The 25,260-nt window shown below is 36.4% G+C and overlaps 1 protein-coding gene across 10 annotated transcripts in view; it reads left to right on the plus strand.

The window, feature by feature from the left end:
• Positions 1-25,260, plus strand: part of Dmd (dystrophin, muscular dystrophy) — a 2,390,387-nt gene that overhangs the window by 1,980,218 nt on the left and 384,909 nt on the right. For all 10 annotated transcript variants that reach the window (XM_006527768.3, XM_017318377.1, XM_017318376.1 and 7 more), the window contains 2 exons: positions 22,417-22,537; positions 23,146-23,414. In XM_006527768.3, coding sequence (XP_006527831.1) covers positions 22,417-22,537; positions 23,146-23,414 — 390 coding nt within the window. The remainder of the gene's footprint in view (positions 1-22,416; positions 22,538-23,145; positions 23,415-25,260) is intronic.

The raw sequence follows: 25,260 nt of genomic DNA on the forward strand, positions 1-25,260 counted from the left end.
TATTGCTGAAGATTCCATTGGCTACTTAGAGTTGGTCATGCTTCAGTATAAATGCTAAGACTTTTTTTTCTGTGAAAAATAAAATAAATATTTTTGTGTGAGTTTCATTGCAACTATAGAGCATTTTCAGGAATACAGCTACTTTCAAAATATTCTTCAAATCCACTCATGAGCATAGGAAGTCTTTTGAGATAAGGGAGGATGGGTGTTTGCTATCTAGATCAGGCTTTCCTTGAATTTAGAGAAATCTTCCTGACTTTACTTACTGAACGCAGAGCTTACAGACATAAGTTATCGTGCTTTACCCTGGAACTTTATTTCAGATTTTAGTTATTTCAAGTGTACTGAAAATGGAACTTTTACCCTGATTTCTTTCTTAGCAAGTTCATTATCAGTATACAGAAATGCTACTGATTTGTATATGTTTATTTTCTTTCCTGATATGTAATAGAAATATTTATTATATCTAAAGGCCTTAGGTAGAGTTTTGGGTATTTTAAATGTAGTATCTCATCATTTGTACATACAGTTATTTTGACTTCATCCTTTGCAATTTGTATCTTTTTGTTTCCTTATTTGCTTTCCTTAACTTATTCCTATAATTACAACTCAAAATACCATGTTTAATAACATTATTATTGAATAAGAAGTGAGATTGTGGGTACCTTTATCTTATTACTTATTTCATATTTAATATATTGCATATATGTTTATCATATATACTCTTTATTTTGATTAGGGTTGTGTATTCTACTTCTACTTTCGTCATAGCTTTTTATATGAAAAAATTTTGATTTTATAAAAGGTATTTTTATTGCTCCTGAGATTATCTTCTGTCCTTCAATTTATTTATGTGCTATATTACATTAATGATTTGTGTACTTTGTACTATCTTTGCACCCTTTAATGAAACTTGAGCATAGTGTTGTGTTTACTTGTACTTTTTAATGGTTTTGTTCATATTTTATTGGCATATGTTAATAATTCAAAGTAAGTAATGGGTTTCCTTAGGACAATTTTACACATATATACAACAAATTTTTATAACACTCATACCCCAACTCTTCTTTCATATCATTTCTCCCTATACCAAATATTTCTGTTCTTCCCTAATTACTTCCCATCTGCTATGATCACAACTTTTAAAACATACAAATTTTACTTACAAAATATTGTTTCTTCATATATATATATATATTCCCCATAACTCTGTACACTCTCTTTGTTCCTCCTTCTTTTCTCATGTTAGTTCTTCTGTTAATAATACATTCACATACACACTTCTGTTAATAATACACATACACACATATATAGATAGATATGGAAAGAGTATATATATGTATGTATATATATTATATATATGAATTTCTATATCTGTATAAAATCTAGGAAACACAAATGAGAAAAACATCCTAGTATTTGTCTTTATGAGCATTGTTAATTTGTTTAATATGATTTGTCTCCAGTTATCATTACCCTGCAAGTAACACAACTTCATTCTCCTTTATGAATTAAAAAAAATCTATTATGTGTATTTACCAAATTTTTTAATCAATTTCTCTGTTGTTGATTTCCTAGATTAGTTATATAACTTGGGTTTATGAATAGTATTGAAGTAAATATTAATCCCCAGGATTTTTTGTGACATGTTAACTTGGAGTCCTTTGCCTAAATACCCAGGAGAGGTATGGCTATAGTAGATCTATTTTTTTTTTTTTTTTGATGGTGATGATGCTTTGCCAGGGATGGTTTTTTGATTTATTTGAGAAACATTTACTACAGAACAAATCAAGCCTGCCCAAGCACAATTCCTGAAAGTATGTTTATACAAACGTGGGAGAAAAACAGAGTATGTCTAAGTTGAAAAACACACCCCATATGACTTCTATACATACATCTAATTGGGATCTCCCCTTTTATAAAGTATGAACTAGACCCAAGTATTGAGGCCAGATCATCAAAGACAAGTACACTGGAATATATGCATCACAGCTATCTTCCATCCTCATAATCTTGATTATAGACCATACCTTCTGTGTTGGGATTTCATACTGAATTAACTCTTTCCTGCACATTACTGTCTTAATCCGGGCATTTGTTGTCATCTGTGCAGGTATGGGCACTTTTAGAAGATCAGTTAGAGAGAGTAGATCTATTTTCTAATTTAGAAACAATTTATTAACTTTATTAACTCTTTTAGAATTTTATGCAATATATCTTAATCATATCTACCCCTTCTTCCTCTAGTTCCTAGAGTCTTTCCACCACCATTCGCCAACCCTTTATGAGTTTTATGTGAAACTTCTATAGTATCTTTCATAGTAGCTGGACTCATTTATAGTCCCACCAGTAGTATATAAATAAGGATTCCCTCTTATCCATTTCATTGCTAGCATTTGTTTTTGTTTTCTTTTCAATTGTCATTCTTACCAGAGTTAAGATCAGTCTCATTGTGGTTTTGGCTCTCATTTCTCTGGTGGCTAATGAAGTTTGCCACATTTTTGTATGTTTATTGGTCATTTGTGTTTCATCCTTTGAGATTATTCTCCTCCTTTCATTAGTCCCTTGGTTTAATGAATTGTTTGCTTTCCTTTTGTGCAGTTTTAGTTCTTTGTTTACTCTAGATATCAATCCTCTGTCACTGTATTGCTAACAAATGTCATGTATTGCTAACAAATATTGTCTCCTATTATACATGATGTTTTTTTCACTTAATTGCTTCTTTTGTATGACAATTTTTTTCTGTTTTTATTTCATTTAATCTTGTTTGTAAATTTCTTGGCGTTATTTCTTGAGTAACAATCATCCTTTTTGTTTTATAAATGCCTTGCCTGTGACTCTATCATTTTAATATAGCATTCATTAAATTTGTTGTTGATTTCCTATGTGTATTTACTATACTTTTTTACGTTCACCCCTACCACCTCCTATCTTGCCCTACCTTTCTCATTCCTTCTTTTTCCAATAGGTCCTGTCACATATATATGCCTGTTTTGTTTCGTGACTCACTGAGCCTAATCTGTGCCACCCAGGTGACATGAATTTGTAACTAGCCAGGGGTTGCATAACAAGAGAAAATGGAACCCTTCTCTCTCAGAATATGTTAGTAGCCTATATTTCAGTAACAAATGGAAAGGAATCCAGAGGGACTCCCTGAACCATGATTGACTGGTGTTAGATTGGATCTTATGGAGGCCCATTGCAACCTATGTCTGTATCTTGAAGTGTGATCCCTATTTCTTTTGTAAATATTTCAATTTCACATTTAAAATTCACATTCATATTTAATTTTACATGCACTTCTTCAATGAATTTGCAGTTCGTTTTCCTATTACCTGAGAAGTAGTGATCTATTTTCAGTCTTCTGTTTGTGAATATCTAGTTTCCTAGCAGTGCTTATTGAAAATGCAATATTTTTCAACATGTATGCTTGGTGTTTTTGTCATAAAGCAGGTGGCTCAAGCCACATAGGCAAATACTTTGGTCGTCTAATTCATTGATCTACACATCTGCATATGATCTTAATCCATTCTTGAATTCAGTTTAAAAGAATGTTATTAAGAATCTTGAAACCTGTCCTTTGGGGAATTGATCTATTGTACTGCTCCTTTATTTAGTTCCTCTTTACTCTTGGTATCTGTGTAAATCTAGCTTCATTGAATGAGTTCAATAGTTTCCCTTACCTTTCTAGTTTGTGAAGCAGTTTGAGGAACATTGATGGTAGCTCTTCTTTAAATGTTTGGTAGAATTGGTACGGAATAATTCTTATAGCCTTTCTTTGTTAGGAGACTTATTTCTGCTTTAATATCATTGGTTGTTATTGATATTTTTAAGTTGTTTTGTCTTCTTAGTATAATCAGTAATCTAGTGAGTAAGTATTTATCTTGTTTTATGTAATTTTTTAATAAAAATTCAAGGAGCATCATTCAGTTACTTATTTTAGATCTTGTTTTTGATTTTTTGCTTTTCTTTCTTTCTTTCTTTCTTTCTTTCTTTCTTTCTTTCTTTCTTTTTCAATGTAATCACTCGTAAGAACTTTCTTTTTGGAACTGCTTAGAAGTAAGCTGTGTTATTATTTCCATGTGGTTCTGGGAAATTTCAAAATTCCTCCTTGATTTTTTTTTCCTTTGATGAACACTAACAGATGGGCTTTTTTGTTCGCCACATGTTTGTGTGTTTTTTGTACATTTCTTCCTGATGATTTTGTTTTATTTCACTATTATTTGGTAAAATGCAGGAATCATTTCAATTATTATATTTTATTATAACTTTCTTTGTGGCCAGAAAAGTGGTTTTATTGTAGAGACAGTTCTTTGGTGTCAGAGAATAATGTATATTCTATATATGTTGGATGAAATATATTTGACTACATTTTAAGTTTGTTTGTTTTTGGTATTATTTTTATTAGATATTTTCTTCATTTACATTTCAAATGCTATCACGAAAGTCCCCTATACCCTCTCCCCACTCCACCCTGCTCCCCAACCAACCCACTCCCGCTTCCTGGCCCTGGCATTCCCATGAACTGGGGCATATAATCTTTGCAAGACCAAGGGTCTCTCCTCCCAATGATGACTGACTAGGCCATCTTCTGCTACATATGCAGCTAGAGACATGAGCTCTCAGGATACTGGATAGTTCATATTGTTGTTCCTCCTATAGGGTTACAGACCCCTTCAGCTCCTTGGGTACTTTCTCTAGCTCCTCCATTGGGGGTACTGTGTTCCATCCAATAGATGACTGTGAGCATCCACTTCTGTATTTGCCAGGCACTGGCATAGCCTCACAAGAGATAGCTATATCAGGGTACTGTCAGGAAATATTGCTTGCATATGCAATAGTGTCTGCATTTGGTGGCTGACTATGGGATAGACCCCCGGGTGGGGCAGTCTCTGCATGGTCCTTCCTTCCATCTCAGCTCCAAACTTTGTCTCTATAACTCCCTCCATTAATATTTTTCCCCATTCTAAGGGGGAAGAAAGTATCCATACTTTGGTCTTCCTTCTTCTTGAGTTTCATGTGTTTTGCAAATTGTATCTTGGGTATTCTAAGTTTCTGGGCTAATATCCATTTATCAGTGAGTGCATATCATGTGAGTTCTTTTGTGATTGGCTTACCTCACTCAGCATGATATCCTCCAGATCCATCCATTTGCCTAAGAATTTCATACATGTATTATTTTTTAATAGCTGAGTACTAATCCATGTGTAAATGTACCACATTTTCTGTATCGATTCCTCTGTTGAGGGACATCTGGGTTCTTTCCAGCTTCTGCTTATTATAATTAAGGCTTCTATGAACATAGTGGACCATGTGTCCTTATTACTAATTGGAACATCTTCTGGGTACAGACCCAGGAGAAGTATCTGGTAGTTCTGTGTCCAGTTTTCTGAGGAACCGCCAAACTAATTTCCAGAGTGGTTATACCAGGTTGCAATTGCACCAGCAATAGAGGAGTGTTCCTCTTTCACCACATCCTCTCGAGGATTGGTTGTCACATGAATTTTTTATCTTATCCATTCTGACTGGTATGAGAAATATCAGGATTGTTTTGATTTGCATTTCCCTGATAATTAAGGATGTTGAACATTTTTCAGGTGCTTCTCAGCCATTCAGTATTTCTCAGTTGATAATTCTTTCTTTAGCTCTGTACCCCACTTTTAATAGGGTTATTTGATTTTCTAGAGTCCAGCTTCTTGAGTTCTTTGTATATAATAGATATTAGTCCCCTATTGGATATAGGATTGGTAAAGATCCTTTCCCAATCTGTTGGTGGCCTGTTTGTCTTATTGACAGTGTCTTTTGCCTTACAGAAGCTTTGAATTTTATGACATCCCATCTGTTGATTCTTTATCTTACAGCACAAGCCAATGATGTTGTATTCAGGAATTTTTTCCCCTGTGCCCATATCTACCAGGTTTTTCCCCACTTTCTCCTGTATAAGTTTTAGTGCCTCTGGTTTTATGTGGAGTTCATTGATCCACTTAGACTTGAGCTTTGTACAAAGAGATAAGAATGGATCAATTCGAATTCTTGATAACCACCAGTTGAACCAGCACCATTTGTTAAAAATGCTGTTTTTTCCACTAGATTGTTTTAGCTCCTTTGTCAAAGATCAAGTGACCATAGGTGTATGGGTTCTTTTCTGGGTCTTCAATTCTATCCCATTGATCTACCTGTCTGTCTCTGTACCAGTACCATGCAGTTTTTATCACAATTGCTCTGTAGTACAGCTTGAGGTCAGGCCTGGTGATTCCACAAGAGGTTCTTTTATTGTTGAGAATACTTCCTTAGAGTCCCACCAAGGTATTTTATATTATTTGTGACTATTTTGAAGGGTGTTGTTTCCCTAATTTCTTTTTCAACCTGTTTATCTTTGTGTAGAGAAAGGTGACTGATTTGTTTGAGTTAATTTTATATCCCCCTACTTCACTGAAGTTGTTTGTCAGGTTTAAGAGTTCTCTGGTGGAATTTTTAGGATCACATATATATATATATATAGATATATATATATAGATAGATAGATAGATAGATAATGTCATATCATGTTCAAATAGTGATATTTTGAATACTTCCTTTCCAATTTGTATCCCCTTGACCTCCTTTTGTTGTCTAATTGCTCTGGCTAAGACTTCAAGTACTATATTGAATAGGTAGGGAGAAAGTGGACAGCCTTGTCTAGTCCCTGAATTTAGTGGTATTGCTTCCAGCTTCTCTCCATTTACTTTGATGTTGGCTACTGGTTTGCTGTATATTGCTTTTATTATGTTTAGGTATGGGCCTTGAATTCCTGATCTTTCCAAAATTTTTAACATGAATGGGTGTTGGATTTTTTCAAATGCTTTTTCCACATCTAAAGAGATGATCATGTGGTTTTTGTCTTTGAGTTTGTTTATATAGTGGATTAAGTTGATGGATTTTCATATATTAAACCATCCCTGCATCCCTGGGATGAAGTCTACTTGATCATGATAGATGATCTTGTTGATGTGTTCTTGGATTCGGTTTGCAAGAATTTTATTGAGTATTTTTGCATAAATATTCATGAGGGAAATTGGTCTGAAGTTCACATTCTTTGTTGGATCTTTATGTGGTTTTGGGATCAGAGTCATTGTGGCTTCATAGAATGAATTGGGTAGAGTACCTTCAGTTTCTATTTTGTGGAATAGTTTGAGGAGAGGTGGAATTAGGTCTTCTTTGAAGGTCTGATAGAGCACTACACAAACCCATCTGGTCCTGGGCTTTTTTTTTGGGGGGGGGGGTGAGACTATTAATGACAGCTTCTATTTCTTTAGGGCAAATGGAACTGTTTAGATCATTAATCTGATCCTGATTTAACTTTGGTACCTGGTATCTGTCTAGAAGTTGTCCATTTCATCCAGATTTTCTAGTTTTGTTGAGTATAGCCTTTTGTAGTAGGATCTGATGATGTTTTGGATTTCCTCGAGTTCTGTTGTTATGTCTCCCTTTTCATTTCTGATTTTGTTAATTAGGATACTGTCCCTGTGCCCTCTAGTTATGTTGGCTAAGTGGTTATCTATCTTGTTGATTTTCTCAAAGAACCAGCTCTTGGTTCGGTTGATTCTTTGTATAATTCTTTTTGTTTCCACTTGGTTGATTACAGCCCTAAGTTTGATTATTTCCGGCTGTCTTCTCCTCTTGGATGAATTTGCTTCCTTTTGTTTTAGAGCTTTTAGGTGTGCTGTCAATCTTTTAGTGTATGTTCTCTCTAGTTTCTTTTTGGAGGCACTCAGAGCTATGAGTTTTCCTCTTAGGAATGCTTTCATTGTGTCTCATAAGTTTGGGTATGCTGTGGCTTCATTTTCATTAAATTCTAAAGTCTTTAATTTCTTTCTTTATTTCTTCCTTGACCAATGTATCATTCAGTAGAGTGTTCTTTAGCTTCCACGTGAATATTGGCTTTCTATTATTTATGTTGTTATTGAAGATCAGCCTTAGTCCATGGTGATCTAATAGGATGCATGGGATAATATCAATATTTTTGTGTCTTTTGAGGCCTGTTTTGTGACCAATTATATGGTCAGTTTTGGAGACAGTACTATAAGGTGCTGTGAAAAAGGTATATCCTTTTGTTTTAAGATACAATATTCTGTAGATATTTGTTAAATCCATTTGTTTTAAAACTTCTGTTCATTTCAATGTGTCTGTTTAGTTTCTGTTTCCAGAATCTGTCCATTGATGAGAGTGGGGTGTTGAAGTCTCCCACAATTATTGTGTGAGGTGCAATGTTTTTTATTTTTATTTTTCTCTCTTTTTTTAATTAGATATTTTCTTTATTTACATTTCAAATGCTATCCCGAAAATTCCCTATACCCTCCCCCGCCCTGCTCCCCTACCCACCCACTCCCACTTCTTGGCCCTGACATTCCCCTGTACTGGGGCACTTAAAGTTTGCAAGACCAAGGGGCCTCTCTTCCCAATGATAGCCTACTAGGCCATCTTCTGCTACATATGCAGCTAGAGACATGAGCTCTGGGGTTACTGGTTAATTCATATTGTTGTTCCACCTATAGGGTTGCAGATCCCTTTAGCTCCTTTGGGTAGTTTCTCTAGCTCCTCCATTGGGGGCCCTGTGATCCATCCCAAGGTTTATTTAAAACTGCACCTCAAAACCTGAGCATTTAAATCTTCTACATTGGCCTTCTATGGTAATCTGTCTACCTCCTTGCCCCATCCCATGATTATTTGCATATTTTTATTGATCTGGCTCTTTGGGTTTCAGGTGTGTTTCCATGTTCTCTCTTCCCTGACTCCTAGCTTATGGCTCCAAATCCTCCATCTTCCCTGCTGATCTCACTGCATCTCTCTTTCTTTTGCCTGGAGGATGTCCCATGCTATTCTCTATTCTACCCAGCCTTTGTCAGCAGTTATTGACAAGGCAGAGAATAAATGATAAGAACTGTTTACACAAACTTAAGACAGGAGATTCTTGGTATAAGCATTAAAATGCCATGTCCTGATTGAAACAAGATTTGAGGGCAAAGAAATCAGCATTTGAATAATACAAGGTAAGCTTTACACAGTGTATAAAAACATTATGCCTACACAACAGATATTGATATCTACCTTAGAACAATGGCACATAACTGGTGCTCAACTTTTGTTACATGAATAAATGAAAGGAAGTGTAATCATGTAGCAATGTATAAAATAACATTACAACTTATCGGTTGTCCACATAACATAAAACTATCAATTTTGTCAGTCTAATTTTCTAGAACCAACTACTTCTTTCTTTTTTGCATATTTTTACCCACATTGTATTTAATCTAAGTCTTCTTGAGTTGTAAAGATACAAACAATTAATCCTGTCTTCTATCCACTTTCTTAACGCCAAAAAGTGGTGTAAAAATTAGTTATGTCTTTGTCATGCCAGAAACTCCTGTCTTTTCTTTCAATTCATTTTAATCCCCCGTGACTCACATTTAAGAAATGAAGTTGTGAAGCTGTGGTATAACAACAACTGAAGTGACAACCCAATGTTCTTTCATAATTGATATAATCATTAACATTGAATTTTTCTCTCTGCTTTTAACAATGGAATTGTACCATTGCATAGTGCTTCAGACTTTTTTTCAGTTTGTAGAAACTTTAAGCCCATACTCTTATTTTATAGACCACACTATAACATTTATTACAAGTTTCTTCTACCCGATCTGTATTGGGCCTAATTACTTATACTATGTCTATTCCCTTTCCTAGTTTTCCAGGGTCTATTACATTTTCCTGGTATAGTCCTGTTTTTCAGTTTACAAGCTTGTTCAGCATCTTGGTGCACATAGGCACTCTCAAGCCCTCCATTCAGAAACTCAAAAGTCTGAGGCAGGAGGATCAATGGTTCAAAATTATTCTGGGTTACATAATAAAACTCTAACTCAAAGACAAGTACCAAAAAAACATACAGAAACAACATTAAAGGTTTGGCATCTAGAAAAAAACTTAGTATAAAAAATATATAGTTAGCTTATTACTAGCTTTAATCTTATTCAAGTCACTCTTCTTAAAATGCCTTTTCCATCTGCTTGTTGTCTTTTTAATTGCTTTCATTGCTTGCTCTTTTTAAAATTTTTTTTTACTTCCTCTTTTTTGCTTTAGGAAAAAAGATATTATATAAGTAATTCCCACTTCCTCTTCTACCCCTTTCTCAACTAAATGTCTGTCTCAGGCTATCAAACAGTCCAATGAACATGCCTTATTGCAAATCTGTCTTTGCCTCTGTGAATAACCTTCTTCCTTTTGAAATACTCACCAGTACTTCTAAACTCCTCATATTTGCTTTCTCATGATATTCCATTTTCCTTTCTGCTCTTTAAATAATAATATGTAGGCATTAAATATATTTTAGGTGAGCGAGAAAATGATGCTTATTTTTTTTCCTACTGATCCTACATTTTACTGCCCAAAAGAAGTCTACATCTTCAAGATGTCCCATATACAGAATGCCAACCTTCATCTTATTATGATTGTAATATTAGGCTTTACCACTTTTATGTTTAATATACACATGAGGTATTCTGGACCCAAAGCAGGTTTTTTTTATTGCCTTACCATAAATAGTCCTATCTCCTTCTCTTTCGTTCATAATGACATCCCCTAGGGCAACATGGTAAATGGTGATTAAAAAAAAATTAAAAAAAAAACTTTCCATGTGAGTACTTAGTTGCTCTATAAGCAAGAGACCAAAGATTATAAAGGAGGAGCCAGCTGTCCCCATCTTCAAATGAATCTCCTTGGAAACATAATAGGCCTGAATCTAACTCTAATTTTCAAGGAGTTAGCTCAATGCCCCTCATGTCTCTGTTTTTACAGCCCAGATTTTTTTTCCCTGGGTCTGGGCTTCATATGTTGTAATTATAAGCACCTAGAGTTCTGGGTTTTGTCTTTGCTTGTTTTTTTTTTTTGGTTTTTTGTTTGTTTGTTTGTTTGTTTTTTGTTTGTTTTTTGTTTTGTTTTGTTTTTTTCTGACAACTGGAAATTTGGTCTAGCAGTATCCCAACTAAAGCCTTAACCATTTGTCCTTCTTGGATCAGAGAAATCTGAGAAATTAACCAGACAGATGGTACACATCTCATTTGCACGGAATGGGAAAGTTCTCAGCAGGCTAGAACTATTAGAGGTACATAGAGTAGTCCAAGAAATTTATTTCCTCACCCTTAGTTAAATTGTATCCGGAATTCACTCATCTACTCAACATAAAAACCATGAGTACTTCTTGCTCCTTCTGCATAGCTGCACTGACTAAACATTTTCCTACTGTGTCTGTCTTTTTCTCGTTGTACTCTGGCTCTGGGTTGCATCCTCACAATCTTACATAAAGTTATTCTTCTAGTTGTCTCCAGTTAGTTTTCTTTCAAATCCTTTTTTCGCCCTTCTCAGGTTTATGTTCTATAAAGGAGCTGTCATCTTATCTATGGAAATACATCCTAAGACTCCCCCATGAATAACCCAAACTATATATATTGTGTTATTTCTTATACATGCCCAACTATATAAGTTATATATCCACAGAAAGATAATTTACTCTAGATTATAGCAACTTCTGCATACATTTTTCAATTTCCTTATGAAGATAACCATCTTCAGAGATGGAGAGATGGTTTAATACTTATAAGTACTTTACACTCTTGTAGTATAATCAGGTTTGATTCCTAGTCCTGCATAACCACCTGTAACTCGAACTACAGGGGACCTAATACCTTCTTCTAGCTTCCACGGGCACCTGCACATATGTGGCACTCATATGCACACTAAGACCCATATGAATACATGTAAAAATAAAAGATAAGAAATTTCACCATTTCGCTTGAAGGAAGCGCTTTATAGTTTTTCTTTGAATTATCTAAATTGTTAGCATTAAATCTCCTATTCTTTGGAGCTTATAGGATATTTGAATTCAAGCACTGTGGTTTCATGATAGTCAATCACAATTTATTTTATTTTTTATTAAATATTTTCTTCATTTACATTTCAAATGATTTCCCCTTTCCTAGTTTCCTCTCTGAAAATCCCCTATACCCTCCCCCCTTCCCCTGCTCCCCAACCTACCCACTCCTGCTTCCTGGCCCTGGCATTCCCGTATACTGGGGCATATAATCTTCACAAGACCAAGGGCCTCTCCTCCCATTGATAGCTGACTAGGCCATCCTCTGCTACATATGCAGCTAGAGACACGAGCTCTGGGGATACTGGTTAGTTCATATTGTTGCCCCTCCTATAGGGTTGCAGACTCCTTCAGCTCCTTGGGTACTTTCTCTTGCTCCTTCATAGGGGACCCTGTGTTCCATCCAATAGATGACTGTGAGAATCCACTTTTGTATTTGCCAGACATTGGCCTCACAATTTATTTTGTAATTTTCCATTGTGGTCAGCACAGATAACCAAAAATAATTAAACATGTGGAATATGCGGCTGTAAATAAGGGAATACTACTGTCTTCATTTCCTATATATTTTTGTTCACTTTTTTTCATTTGCTTGTTTTGGGGGAGGGATCTCATGTAACCAAAGCTGGCTGCCAACTAGCTCTGCTACAGAGGATGATCATGAACATAATCCTCCTGCCTCTATCAGCTGAGTGTTGGAATTAACAGACATTGCCAACATGTGTGACAATTTACTGTTGGCAATCAAACCTAGGACTTCATGCACACATCTTGTCAATAGTGCCATATCCCTAGTCATGAGAGTTATCTTTTTTCTTCCTTCATGTACATATATATTCATAGATATAACATGTCTATGTAATGTTACTTGCATTTTCAAGACTGACCAGTTGATATAGGATAACAAATTGGTATGTTATTCCCTTGTGGAAGACTATTTCATCTATGCTAGGCATTCCATTGTATAGTTCTTTATGTAGGGCTGAAACCTCTTGATCTTTTCCCCTCACATGCTTTGATATCCATCTGCATCATTCTTGGTCAGTTCACATTAGGGCAGTAATATTGGTGAAAATTTTGTGGCTGTAGCTTCTGACATTACTAGGAGATACAATCTCCCTGAAACTCCCTGAGCCTCTCTCTACCTCTTAGTATCTTTCTGCCCCCTCTTTACAATGCTCTCTGAAACTTAGGGGCATGAGTTGTTTTTGTAGAAGTAGCCATTGGAACTATGCTCTACAAATCTGCATTTTGATTTGTTGTGGTTTTCTGCTTCCATCCGTTTTAAAGAGAGGTTTCCTTGAAAAAGAATAAGGACTACATTTATTTGTGGGAATGATGATAGCTATTAAGATTATAGTTGGGGGCGCCAGAGAACCGGACAGCTTCTGGGACGGGCAGAAGCACAGAGCCGCTGAGGCAGCAGCCTGGGCGGGCCGCAGACAACCGGCCACCATCCGGACCAGAGGACAGGTGTCCGCCTGGCTCGGGAGACGGCCTCAGCCTCAGGAGCAGCGGTCACCATGTTGGTTCCGGGACTCCCTGGAACTTAGGATTTTAGTCTGCACAGGTGAGAGTCTGCACCACAGAAGCTGACAGCTTCTGGGAACTGCCAAAGCAACACAGCTTCTGAGAGAGGCCCTGTTTTGGGCCTTCTTCTTCGACCAGGAGGAGGTCCAAAAACAAGATATCTGTGCACCTTCCCTGTAAGAGAGCTTGCCAGCAGAGAGTGCTCTGAGCACTGAAACTCAGAGGAGAGAATCTGTCTCCCAGGTCTGCTGAGAGACGGTAACAGAATCACCAGAAGAACAATCTCTAAACAGAGTCAACTATAACTACTAACTCCAGAGATTACCAGATGGCGAAAGGTAAACGGAGGAATCCTACTAACAGGAACCAAGACCACGCACCATCATCAGAACCCAGCACTCCCACTTCGCCCAGTCCAGGGCACCCCAACACACCCGAAAACCTAGACCTAGATTTAAAAGCATATATCATGATGATGGTAGAGGACATCAAGAAGGACTTTAATAAATCACTTAAAGAAATACAGGAGAACACTGCTAAAGAGTTACAAGTCCTTAAAGAAAAACAGGAAAACACAATCAAACATGTAGAAGTCCTTACAGAAAAAGAGGAAAAAACATACAAACAGGTGATGGAGATGAACAAAACCATACTAGACCTAAAAAGGGAAGTAGAAACAATAAAGAAAACTCAAAGTGAGGCAACACTGGAGATAGAAACCCTAGGAAAGAAATCTGGAACCATAGATTTGAGCATCAGCAACAGAATACAAGAGATGGAAGAGAGAATCTCAGGTGCAGAAGATTCCATAGAGAACATCGGCACAACAATCAAAGAAAATGGAAAATGCAAAAAGATCCTAACTCAAAATATCCAGGAAATCCAGGACACAATGAGAAGACCAAACCTACAGATAATAGGAGTGGATGAGAATGAAGATTTTCAACTCAAAGGACCAGCAAACATCTTCAACAAAATTATTGAAGAAAACTTCCCAAATATAAAGACAGAGATACCTATGAACATACAAGAAGCCTACAGAACTCCAAATAGACTGGACCAGAAAAGAAATTCCTCCCGACACATAATAATCAGAACAACAAATGCACTAAATAAAGATAGAATACTAAAAGCGGTAAGGGAAAAAGGTCAAGTAACATACAAAGGCAAGCCTATCAGAATTACACCAGATTTTTCACCAGAGACTATGAAAGCCAGAAGAGCCTGGACAGATGTTATACAGACACTAAGAGAACACAAATTCCAGCCCAGGCTACTATACCCAGCCAAACTCTCAATTACCATAGATGGAGAAACCAAAGTATTCCACGACAAAACCAAATTCTCACATTATCTCTCCACGAATCCAGCCCTTCAAAGGTTAATAACAGAAAAAAACCAATACAAGAACGGGAACAATGCCCTAGAAAAAATAAGAAGGTAATCCCTCAACAAACCTAAAAGAAGACAGCCACAAGAACAGAATGCCAACTTTAACAACAAAAATAACAGGAAGCAACAATTACTTTTCCTTAATATCTCTTAACATCAATGGTCTCAACTCCCCAATAAAAAGACATAGACTAACAAACTGGCTACACAAACAAGACCCAACATTTTGCTGTTTACAGGAGACACATCTCAGAGAAAAAGATAGACACTACCTCAGCATAAAAGGCTGGAAAACAATTTTCCAAGCAAATGGTATGAAGAAACAAGCTGGAGTAGCCATCCTAATATCTGATAAGATTGACTTCCAACCCAAAGTCATCAAAAAAGACAAGGAGGGGCACTTTGTTCTCATCAAAGGTAAAATCCTCCAAGAGGAACTCTCAATTCTGAATATCTATGCGCCAAATACAAGGGCAGCCACATTCATTAAAGAAACTTTAGTAAAGCTCAAAGCACACATTGCACCTCACACAATAATAGTGGGAGACTTCAACACACCACTTTCACCAATGGACAGATCATGGAAACAGAAACTAAACAGGGACACACTGAAACTAACAGAAGTGATGAAACAAATGGATCTGACAGATATCTACAGAACATTTTATCCTAAAACAAAAGGATATACCTTCTTCTCAGCACCTCATGGTACCTTCTCCAAAATTGACCACATAATAGGTCACAAAACAGGCCTCAACAGATTCAAAAATATTGAAATTGTCCCATGTATCCTATCAGATCACCATGCACTAAGGCTGATCTTCAATAACAAAAAAAATAACAGAAAGCCAACACTCACGTGGAAACTGAACAACACTCTTCTCAATGATACCTTGGTCAAGGAAGGAATAAAGAAAGAAATTAAAGACTTTTTAGAGTTTAATGAAAATGAAGCCACAACGTACCCAAACCTTTGGGACACAATGAAAGCATTTCTAAGAGGGAAACTCATAGCTCTGAGTGCCTCCATGAAGAAACGGGAGAGAGCACATACTAGCAGCTTGACAACACATCTAAAAGCTCTAGAAAAAAAGGAAGCAAATTCACCCAAGAGGAGTAGACGGCAGGAAATAATCAAACTCAGGGGTGAAATCAACCAAGTGGAAACAAGAAGAACTATTCAAAGAATTAACCAAACGAGGAGTTGGTTCTTTGAGAAAATCAACAAGATAGATAAACCCTTAGCTAGACTCACTAGAGGGCACAGAGACAAAATCCTAATTAACAAAATCAGAACTGAAAAAGGAGACATAACAACAGATCCTGAAGAAATCCAAAACACCATCAGATCCTTCTGCAAAAGGCTATACTCAACAAAACTGGAAAACCTGGACGAAATGGACAAATTTCTGGACAGATACCAGGTACCAAAGTTGAATCAGGATCAAGTTGACCTTCTAAACAGTCCCATATCCCCTAAAGAAATAGAAGCAGTTATAAATAGTCTCCCAGCCAAAAAAAGCCCAGGACCAGACAGGTTTAGTGCAGAGTTCTATCAGACCTTCAAAGAAGATCTAATTCCAGTTCTGCACAAACTTTTTCACAAGATAGAAGTAGAAAGTACTCTACCCAACTCATTTTATGAAGCCACTATTACTCTGATACCTAAACCACAGAAAGATCCAACAAAGATAGAGAACTTCAGACCAATTTCTCTTATGAACATCGATGCAAAAATCCTCAATAAAATTCTCGCTAACCGAATCCAAGAACACATTAAAGCAATCATCCATCCTGACCAAGTAGGTTTTATTCCAGGAATGCAGGGATGGTTTAATATACGAAAATCCATCAATGTAATCCACTATATAAACAAACTCAAAGACAAAAACCACATGATCATCTCGTTGGATGCAGAAAAAGCATTTGACAAGATCCAACACCCATTCATGATAAAAGTTCTGGAAAGATCAGGAATTCAAGGCCCATACCTAAACATGATAAAAGCAATCTACAGCAAACCAGTAGCCAACATCAAAGTAAATGGAGAGAAGCTGGAAGCAATCCCACTAAAATCAGGGACTAGACAAGGCTGCCCACTTTCTCCCTACCTTTTCAACATAGTACTTGAAGTATTAGCCAGAGCAATTCGACAACAAAAGGAGATCAAGGGGATACAAATTGGAAAGGAGGAAGTCAAAATATCACTTTTTGCAGATGATATGATAGTATATATAAGTGACCCTAAAAATTCCACCAGAGAACTCCTAAACCTGATAAACAGCTTCGGTGAAGTAGCTGGATATAAAATTAACTCAAACAAGTCAATGGCCTTTCTCTACACAAAGAATAAACAGGCTGAGAAAGAAATTAGGGAAACAACACCCTTCTCAATAGTCACAAATAATATAAAATATCTCGGCGTGACTCTAACTAAGGAAGTGAAAGATCTGTATGATAAAAACTTCAAGTCTCTGAAGAAAGAAATTAAAGAAGATCTCAGAAGATGGAAAGATCTCCCATGCTATTGGATTGGCAGGATCAATATTGTAAAAATGGCTATCTTGCCAAAAGCAATCTACAGATTCAATGCAATCCCCATCAAAATTCCAACTCAATTCTTCAACGAATTAGAAGGAGCAATTTGCAAATTCATCTGGAATAACAAAAAACCTAGGATAGCAAAAACTCTTCTCAAGGATAAAAGAACCTCTGGTGGAATCACCATGCCTGACCTAAAGCTTTACTACAGAGCAATTGTGGTAAAAACTGCATGGTACTGGTATAGAGACAGACAAGTAGACCAATGGAATAGAATTGAACACCCAGAAATGAACCCACACACCTATGGTCACTTGATCTTCGACAAGGGAGCTAAAACCATGCAGTGGAAGAAAGACAGCATTTTCAACAAATGGTGCTGGCACAACTGGTTGTTATCATGTAGAAGAATGCGAATCGATCCATACTTATCTCCTTGTACTAAGGTCAAATCTAAATGGATCAAAGAACTTCACATAAAACCAGAGACACTGAAACTTATAGAGGAGAAAGTGGGGAAAAGCCTTGAAGATATGGGCACAGGGGAAAAATTCCTGAACAGAACAGCAATGGCTTGTGCTATAAGATCGAGAATTGACAAATGGAACCTAATGAAACTCCAAAGTTTCTGCAAGGCAAAAGACACCGTCAATAAGACAAAGAGACCACCAACAGATTGGGAAAGGATCTTTACCTATCCTAAATCAGATAAGGGACTAATATCCAACATATATAAAGAACTCAAGAAGGTGGACTTCAGAAAATCAAACAACCCCATTAAAAAATGGGGCTCAGAACTGAACAAAGAATTCTCACCTGAGGAATACCGAATGGCAGAGAAGCACCTGAAAAAATGTTCAACATCCTTAATCATCAGGGAAATGCAAATCAAAACAACCCTGAGATTCCACCTCACACCAGTCAGAATGTCTAAGATCAAAAATTCAGGTGACAGCAGATGCTGGCGAGGATGTGGAGAAAGAGGAACACTCCTCCATTGTTGGTGGGGTTGCAGGCTTGTACAACCACTCTGGAAATCCGTCTGGCGGTTCCTCAGAAAATTGGACATAGTACTACCGGAGGATCCAGCAATACCTCTCCTGGGCATATATCCAGAAGATGCCCCAACTGGTAAGAAGGACACATGCTCCACTATGTTCATAGCAGCCTTATCTATAATAGCCAGAAGCTGGAAAGAACCCAGATGCCCCTCAACAGAGGAATGGATATAGAAAATGTGGTACATCTACCCAATGGAGTACTACTCAGCTATTAAAAAGAATGAATTTATGAAATTCCTAGCCAAATGGATGGACCTGGAGGGCATCATCCTGAGTGAGGTAACACATTCACAAAGGAACTCACACAATATGTACTCACTGATAAGTGGATATTAGCCCAAAACCTAGGATACCCAAGATATAAGATACAATTTCCTAAACACATGAAACTCAAGAAAAAATGAAGACTGAAGTGTGGACACTATGCCCCTCCTTAGAAGTGGGAACAAAACACCCTTGGAAGGAGTTACAGAGACAAAGTTTGGAGCTGAGATGAAAGGAGGGACCATGTAGAGACTGCCTTATCCAGGGATCCACCCCATAATCAGCATCCAAACGCTGACACCATTGCATATACTAGCAAGATTTTATCGAAAGGACCCAGATGTAGCTGTCTCTTGTGAGACTATGCCGGGGCCTAGCAAACACAGAAGTGGATGCCCACAGTCAGCTAATGGATGGATTACAGGGCTCCCAATGGAGGAGCTAGAGAAAGTACCCAAGGAGCTAAAGGGATCTGCAACCCTATAGGTGGATCAACATTATGAACTAACCAGTACCCCGGAGCTCTTGACTCTAGCTGCATATGTATCAAAAGATGGCCTAGTCGGCCATCACTGGAAAGAGAGGCCCATTGGACACACAAACTTTATATGCCCCAGAACAGGGGAACGCCAGTGCCAAAAAGGGGGAGTGGGCGGGTAGGGGAGTGGGGGTGGGTGGGTATGGGGGACTTTTGGTATAGCATTGGAAATGTAAATGAGCTAAATACCTAATAAAAAATGGAAAGAAAAAAAAGATTATAGTTGGGATTATGCTGGCTTTGTAAGGTGGTAGGTTTAAGTTTTCTGTAATCTATGACTTCAGTAGCACTGAGTAGTTGGCTATATTTCCAATACCAGGTAAGATTTCCATCTTGCTTAGTGGGTCTAAAGTGCAAGTAGAGTACTGCCAATTGCCACCAAGTTATATATGCCATGACTACTCCCTCAAGGTTATCATCTCATTCTGGTCTTTGTTGTGATTCATAGACAGAGCTATAAAGAATTCTTGGTTGCCTCCCTTTATTGTAAGATTGGCAGTGTCATTCTAGTATCATGAGAGCCATTTTCTCAGAGAAGAGACTTTCAGATTGCTTCCAACTCTGGGGATTATGTGCCCTGTATTTGAAGTACTTTGTGTTTGTAGTAATGAGAACTTACATTTTACCACTCATGATATGCAACCAAGGGCAATATAAATAGCCTGTAATGTTTGGTGATTCTCTTAGACAACCCTGGCCAACAACTCAAAAGATGGCTTCTCATGACTGGTACTGGGGGTTTTGTTAGGTTGCCTTTGGCTCTTGGAAGGAGCCATATATATATATACATATTACTTATATCTATTAAATTTTTCAGGTAGATAAATAATAGTATGATTCCTTAGATAAATAATAGTATGGTTCCTTGAAAGTTTCTCAGACAATTTTACTGTCACTTTATGCATGCATCACCCCTTCTGTATTTATCTCCCTCCCCTTCCCTAATTAGAACCTCATCTTTTTTTTCTCATTTCCTCTATCTTATTACTTCCACCTTGCCTAAACGCAAATGTACCCATGTTACTTACCTACCTAAATTTTTCAAAAGTTCATAGTTATGTACAAATACTGCCTAAGCTTTTCAAAAGTCTGATGCCAAAATTCTGCTTCAAAACTATACTGTATTTCTATATACTAACAGTTACTCATGTTAACTCTGGTAACAGTCTTTCCTTAATCCTAACTTTCTAGAAGGGCAAGCCTATTTAGAGATAGCTATATATACTATATGGTGTTATGCCATGTCTCTGTATGTACACATTTCTCTTTTTTGAATATCCTCTAACAATTCATCACTGACTAACGCATGTTTATGCTTTAGCACTCAATGTACTTAAAATATTCTAGAAATCTTTCCCAGGTTGTATTGAACTGATTTATATTTTTAGCTCTTCCTGATATACTGCAACTTCATAAATAGTAGAAGCACCAATTTAGACTCAACTTTTTTTTCTCATCTATAGTGTAACTTAGACACAGAAGTTTGGTGTAGGGAGCCATTATTCTTTCTATATTTAGCAAAGCCAGTATCATGGCTCACTTCAAGTAGACAGATAAAAGATAAAATTTGTTTATATTTGTGAAAGTTGGATTATATGAAATATAATACTACAAAAAGTATATCCACATGCATATACAGATACAACACATGCATACATACAGTGGTAGATACACAAACACACATATGTAGAAATCAAATGAAATGTTATAGGTAGAACCAGACTTCTCTGTAAGTCAAGTAAATAATTATCTACCCAGTGTCCTTTCAAGGACACATGAATAGTCCATAATATAGAAATTTCTTCTGCATGTACAGGCTGAATCCAAATAGTTTGTTATTTTTATTCAGAAACCTTACCTCTCTCTCCTAAGTCGTAAATAACCTTGACAGATCAATTATTTTATAAAGTGGCAAACTCAGGGTCCTTTTAAATGGTGAGCACCATTAAGATTTTACCAACAAATATGTTATAATACACTTCTGAGGTACTTTTATATCAGAGTGCTGTCTGAAATTAGAGGACTTAAACTCAGTTGATGGCACTGCTAAAATAAGAATTGAAAATAGTTTATAATTAAACCTTAGGGCATAGTAATAATGATTATTATTAATCAGCCATATTATTGCATATGTGATACTTAATATCTTTTATTACCGTGATCATCTAAGATATCATAGAATCTGGGTCAGCAACTATGTTTTATTCTTGAATATTAATTTATGCATTAATGTGTGGCTTACCAGATTACATATTACTTTAGAGTTTTCACTCAAATTCTAAAATGTTTCTTTCATTTTCTTTTATCCTTTCATTCTTTTGTTTTGTTGTATTTGTTGTTTATGGATATCACAGGACTAGGATTGAACCCAACACATCCTGCATTTCATCTTTGGGCATGTTTCCTCCCTGTGCTAGGCATTTTTCTTTCTTAATTTGGTCCAATATGTTCTTGAAGGCAAAACTGATTAATTGTTCTCCTTTCTTAACATAGATTAAAGATTAAAATTGTCTACCAACCTGACTACTTAACTAAGTGTTCTGAAAGACACCTATTCTAGGTCTATTCATTTATAGAAAGGTATTCAAAATGCCTGTATTCTTAATAGTTCTAAAATATCTATTCTTTTCAGAAAAGTCACAATATAAAATATTATGGGTACTTTTTTAAAAAAAATACTGATCATTTTCAATAGATAAATTTGGCAACACTAGTTTAGTCAACATCAACCATTTTGACAGAATTATCAGTTGAATTTGTTGTATATTTCAATAAGGTCTAAATTTCTCCACATAGCAGTGAATATTTTCCAATGTGTACTAGAAGTCATTATTTGGGGAATATTTAAATCTTCATTAGCTAGGGTAGAATTTTACAATGTATCCTTTGTGATTTTTATCTGTATATCTTCTACTCAGGTCATATAAACAAAATGAACTTATCTTAATATTAAGACACCACCTGTCTTGAAAGCTCCCTGGCTTTCCCCAGACAAAATTTGCAAACCCTGTGGTGTGCTCATTAACATTGAGACCCAGGTAGCCTTATCATTTTATGACTTCCAGTTTATAAATAAAGGAGAGAGAAATTGACTGGGGAGTTACATAAACAAGTGCTGAGCACCCAGGATTAATTTTGAGGAGCATTCCACAAGCCAAATAAGCATTTCTTTTCATCTCATTTCACAGGCCTTCAAGAGGGAATTGAAAACTAAAGAACCTGTAATCATGAGTACTCTGGAGACTGTGAGAATATTTCTGACAGAGCAGCCTTTGGAAGGACTAGAGAAACTCTACCAGGAGCCCAGAGGTAATTGAATGTGGAACTGTAATAACATATTGATAGAGGGCTCAGTGATGAGAGCACAGCCCATCCATGCTTGCTGCCAGAGTCTGTATAGCTCTCACACTTCAGGGTTAAACAGAATCAATTCAAATTAAATGTAGGTGCTGAAAAAGAATACAGAATCACAAACCACCATGCACAATTCTGTTTTCAGTCATAAATAAAGCAATCAATGATCAGTTATTTGAATATTTAGAAAATGGTAAGCAAAAGATCTTATCTGTGATAAGAAGTTCTATTGTTACAAAGACTGCAAGCTAATTTTCCGTTTAAGCTGACTGAAATAAATTGGAGCTGTTCAGCACATGCTAACATTTTTCTCTCTGAAAGCTTAAATGAATCTTGATTTACCTGATTGACAGAAAGTAGAACAGATTCACTAAGGAAGACAGTTTAGCTGTGCTTGACTATATCAAAATTTATGCCAAAGTGTAAAAGAGCCATTAATCAGTAAGTTGGCCTCGTGTTAATCTATATTCCTTTCCTTTCTTCTAGTCTGACCTTTTCAACCATGTTTTTTTTTTTTAACAAAAATGGATGTGACCTTAAACCTTGTCATATTGCCAATTTAGAACTGCCTCCTGAAGAAAGAGCTCAGAATGTCACTCGGCTCCTACGAAAGCAGGCTGAAGAGGTCAACGCTGAATGGGACAAATTGAACCTGCGCTCAGCTGATTGGCAGAGAAAAATAGATGAAGCTCTTGAAAGACTCCAGGAACTTCAGGAAGCTGCCGATGAACTGGACCTCAAGTTGCGCCAAGCTGAGGTGATCAAGGGATCCTGGCAGCCAGTGGGGGATCTCCTCATTGACTCTCTGCAAGATCACCTTGAAAAAGTCAAGGTACTGTGTGCTTTGTTTTGTTCCACAATACTTTGAGAGATCCCAAAAGAGTACTCATCTATGTGTGTTCAGTGTTATCATCACACAAAGTTAAATTATAGGGCCTATAAGCCTTAGAAAGAAAGCCTTTTTTTTTTTGCCTCATTTGAAAGTCTTTCACACAGGGTTTCCTCCAAGAAAAGTCAGTGATGTAATCATTTGTCTTTCTCCAGTGATTAAAAAAAATGAAATATTAAGGAGTCTCATTAGCGTGGTAGGTAGTACCTCAGGCTCATAAGATAAAATATTAAAAAGTTACATGAAAAGTAATTTTGATTTTTGCCATTAGGAAATTAATTTATCATAAGTAGATGGGTTTTACAGGATTGGTTTGGTTGTTTTTTATGGAATTTCTGCTTGGTGTGTGTGTGTGTGTGTGTGTGTGTGTGTGTGTGTGTACACACTTACTATTAGAACAAAATAAAAATATACTTGCCCAATTTGCAACTTTATCCTTAGTAATAATACAGCTAATCTGAAACAAAACAGTGCATTCTCCAGGACTTTTGCTAATTGCAAGCGAATTACTTATAGCTTTACAGTCAGCATTATGTCCTTTTACATTTTCCTGTTTTGTATACCATTCCCCCTTTTCAACCATTGTCTTTTTAAAGATTCCCATTATTTTTTACTTATATAGATGACCTACTCACATCCATTAACCAGTCAATATGTGTGGCATATTATCGACACTGCCTTTAAATATTGAATAAACAAATTAATAATTCTATTATCTACATTTCTGCATCATCCTGACTTTTCCCATTTTAAGATAAAACTCCTTACAAGATATAATGAAGTCTATCTAGTTAGGATAGCTATCTCTCTTCTCCCTATCCCTGGCTTTACTACTTTGTTTTAATGACTCACATGCAGACAAGCTAGCATCTTTATCCTATGCTAACACAAATGGTTCATATTTTCTCACAACTACCTGCCATTTATTTTCCATCCATCTGAATGATCATACTTTGTATGTCTGATCAATTCTTACTGAACCTTCAAAGCCCAAAGCACATATACTTTATTTATGTAGTCTTCCATAAATATCTACAATGCTCTCAACTTCTACCAAGAGAGTTTCATTTTATTGACACCAAATCTGACACCCCAAAGCTTTGGTAGTGATAGTCTACCAAATTAAATTTATTAATTAAAATTGATTATTAAAAAGAAGCATCTTTAAAGCCACCATTTCCATGTTATATTTAACTTACCAGTATTAACCTTTGTGTTCCTCATGCCGTAGAGGATTCTCAAGTAGTGGCCAAGTTAGCTAGCTACTTTGAAGACCATTTGATATGCACATGCCATCTCAGATCCCTAGGGATGATTTCAGAAAACTCTCCTCCATTCTCCACTTCTCCTTATAGGTTTTAAAGCTCCATTAGTTTTTTAAAAGTTGTTACTTGGGTCAATACAAATACATGCTTCTGATGGATTTTTCTGATAGTATTATTTCATTAGCTAATGTGCCCTTTGATTATTGGAAAATGGATAACTCCTAAGTCTCTGGACTGTATGGAAATGCTAGCCAATCATCTTCATGGTGATAAATAGTATAAATGAAGATGAATAAATGCCATGTTCCTATAGGCTATGTGAGTCATTAAGAGAATCCTGGTATCACAAATAAAGCTCCATAAGAATACACACTAGAATAAAAGTTACTTTTCAAATGCCTTTCTGCTTTCAAAATCCATAATTACTGTTGCTTGCTAAGCATTTTGGAGGGGGGGGGGTCAAGACAGGGTTTCTCTGTATAGCCCTGGCTGTCTTGGAACTCACTATGTAGACCAGGCTGGCC

Source organism: Mus musculus, chromosome X (genome assembly GCF_000001635.26).
Source record: "Mus musculus strain C57BL/6J chromosome X, GRCm38.p6 C57BL/6J".
Classification (NCBI taxonomy): domain Eukaryota; kingdom Metazoa; phylum Chordata; class Mammalia; order Rodentia; family Muridae; genus Mus; species Mus musculus.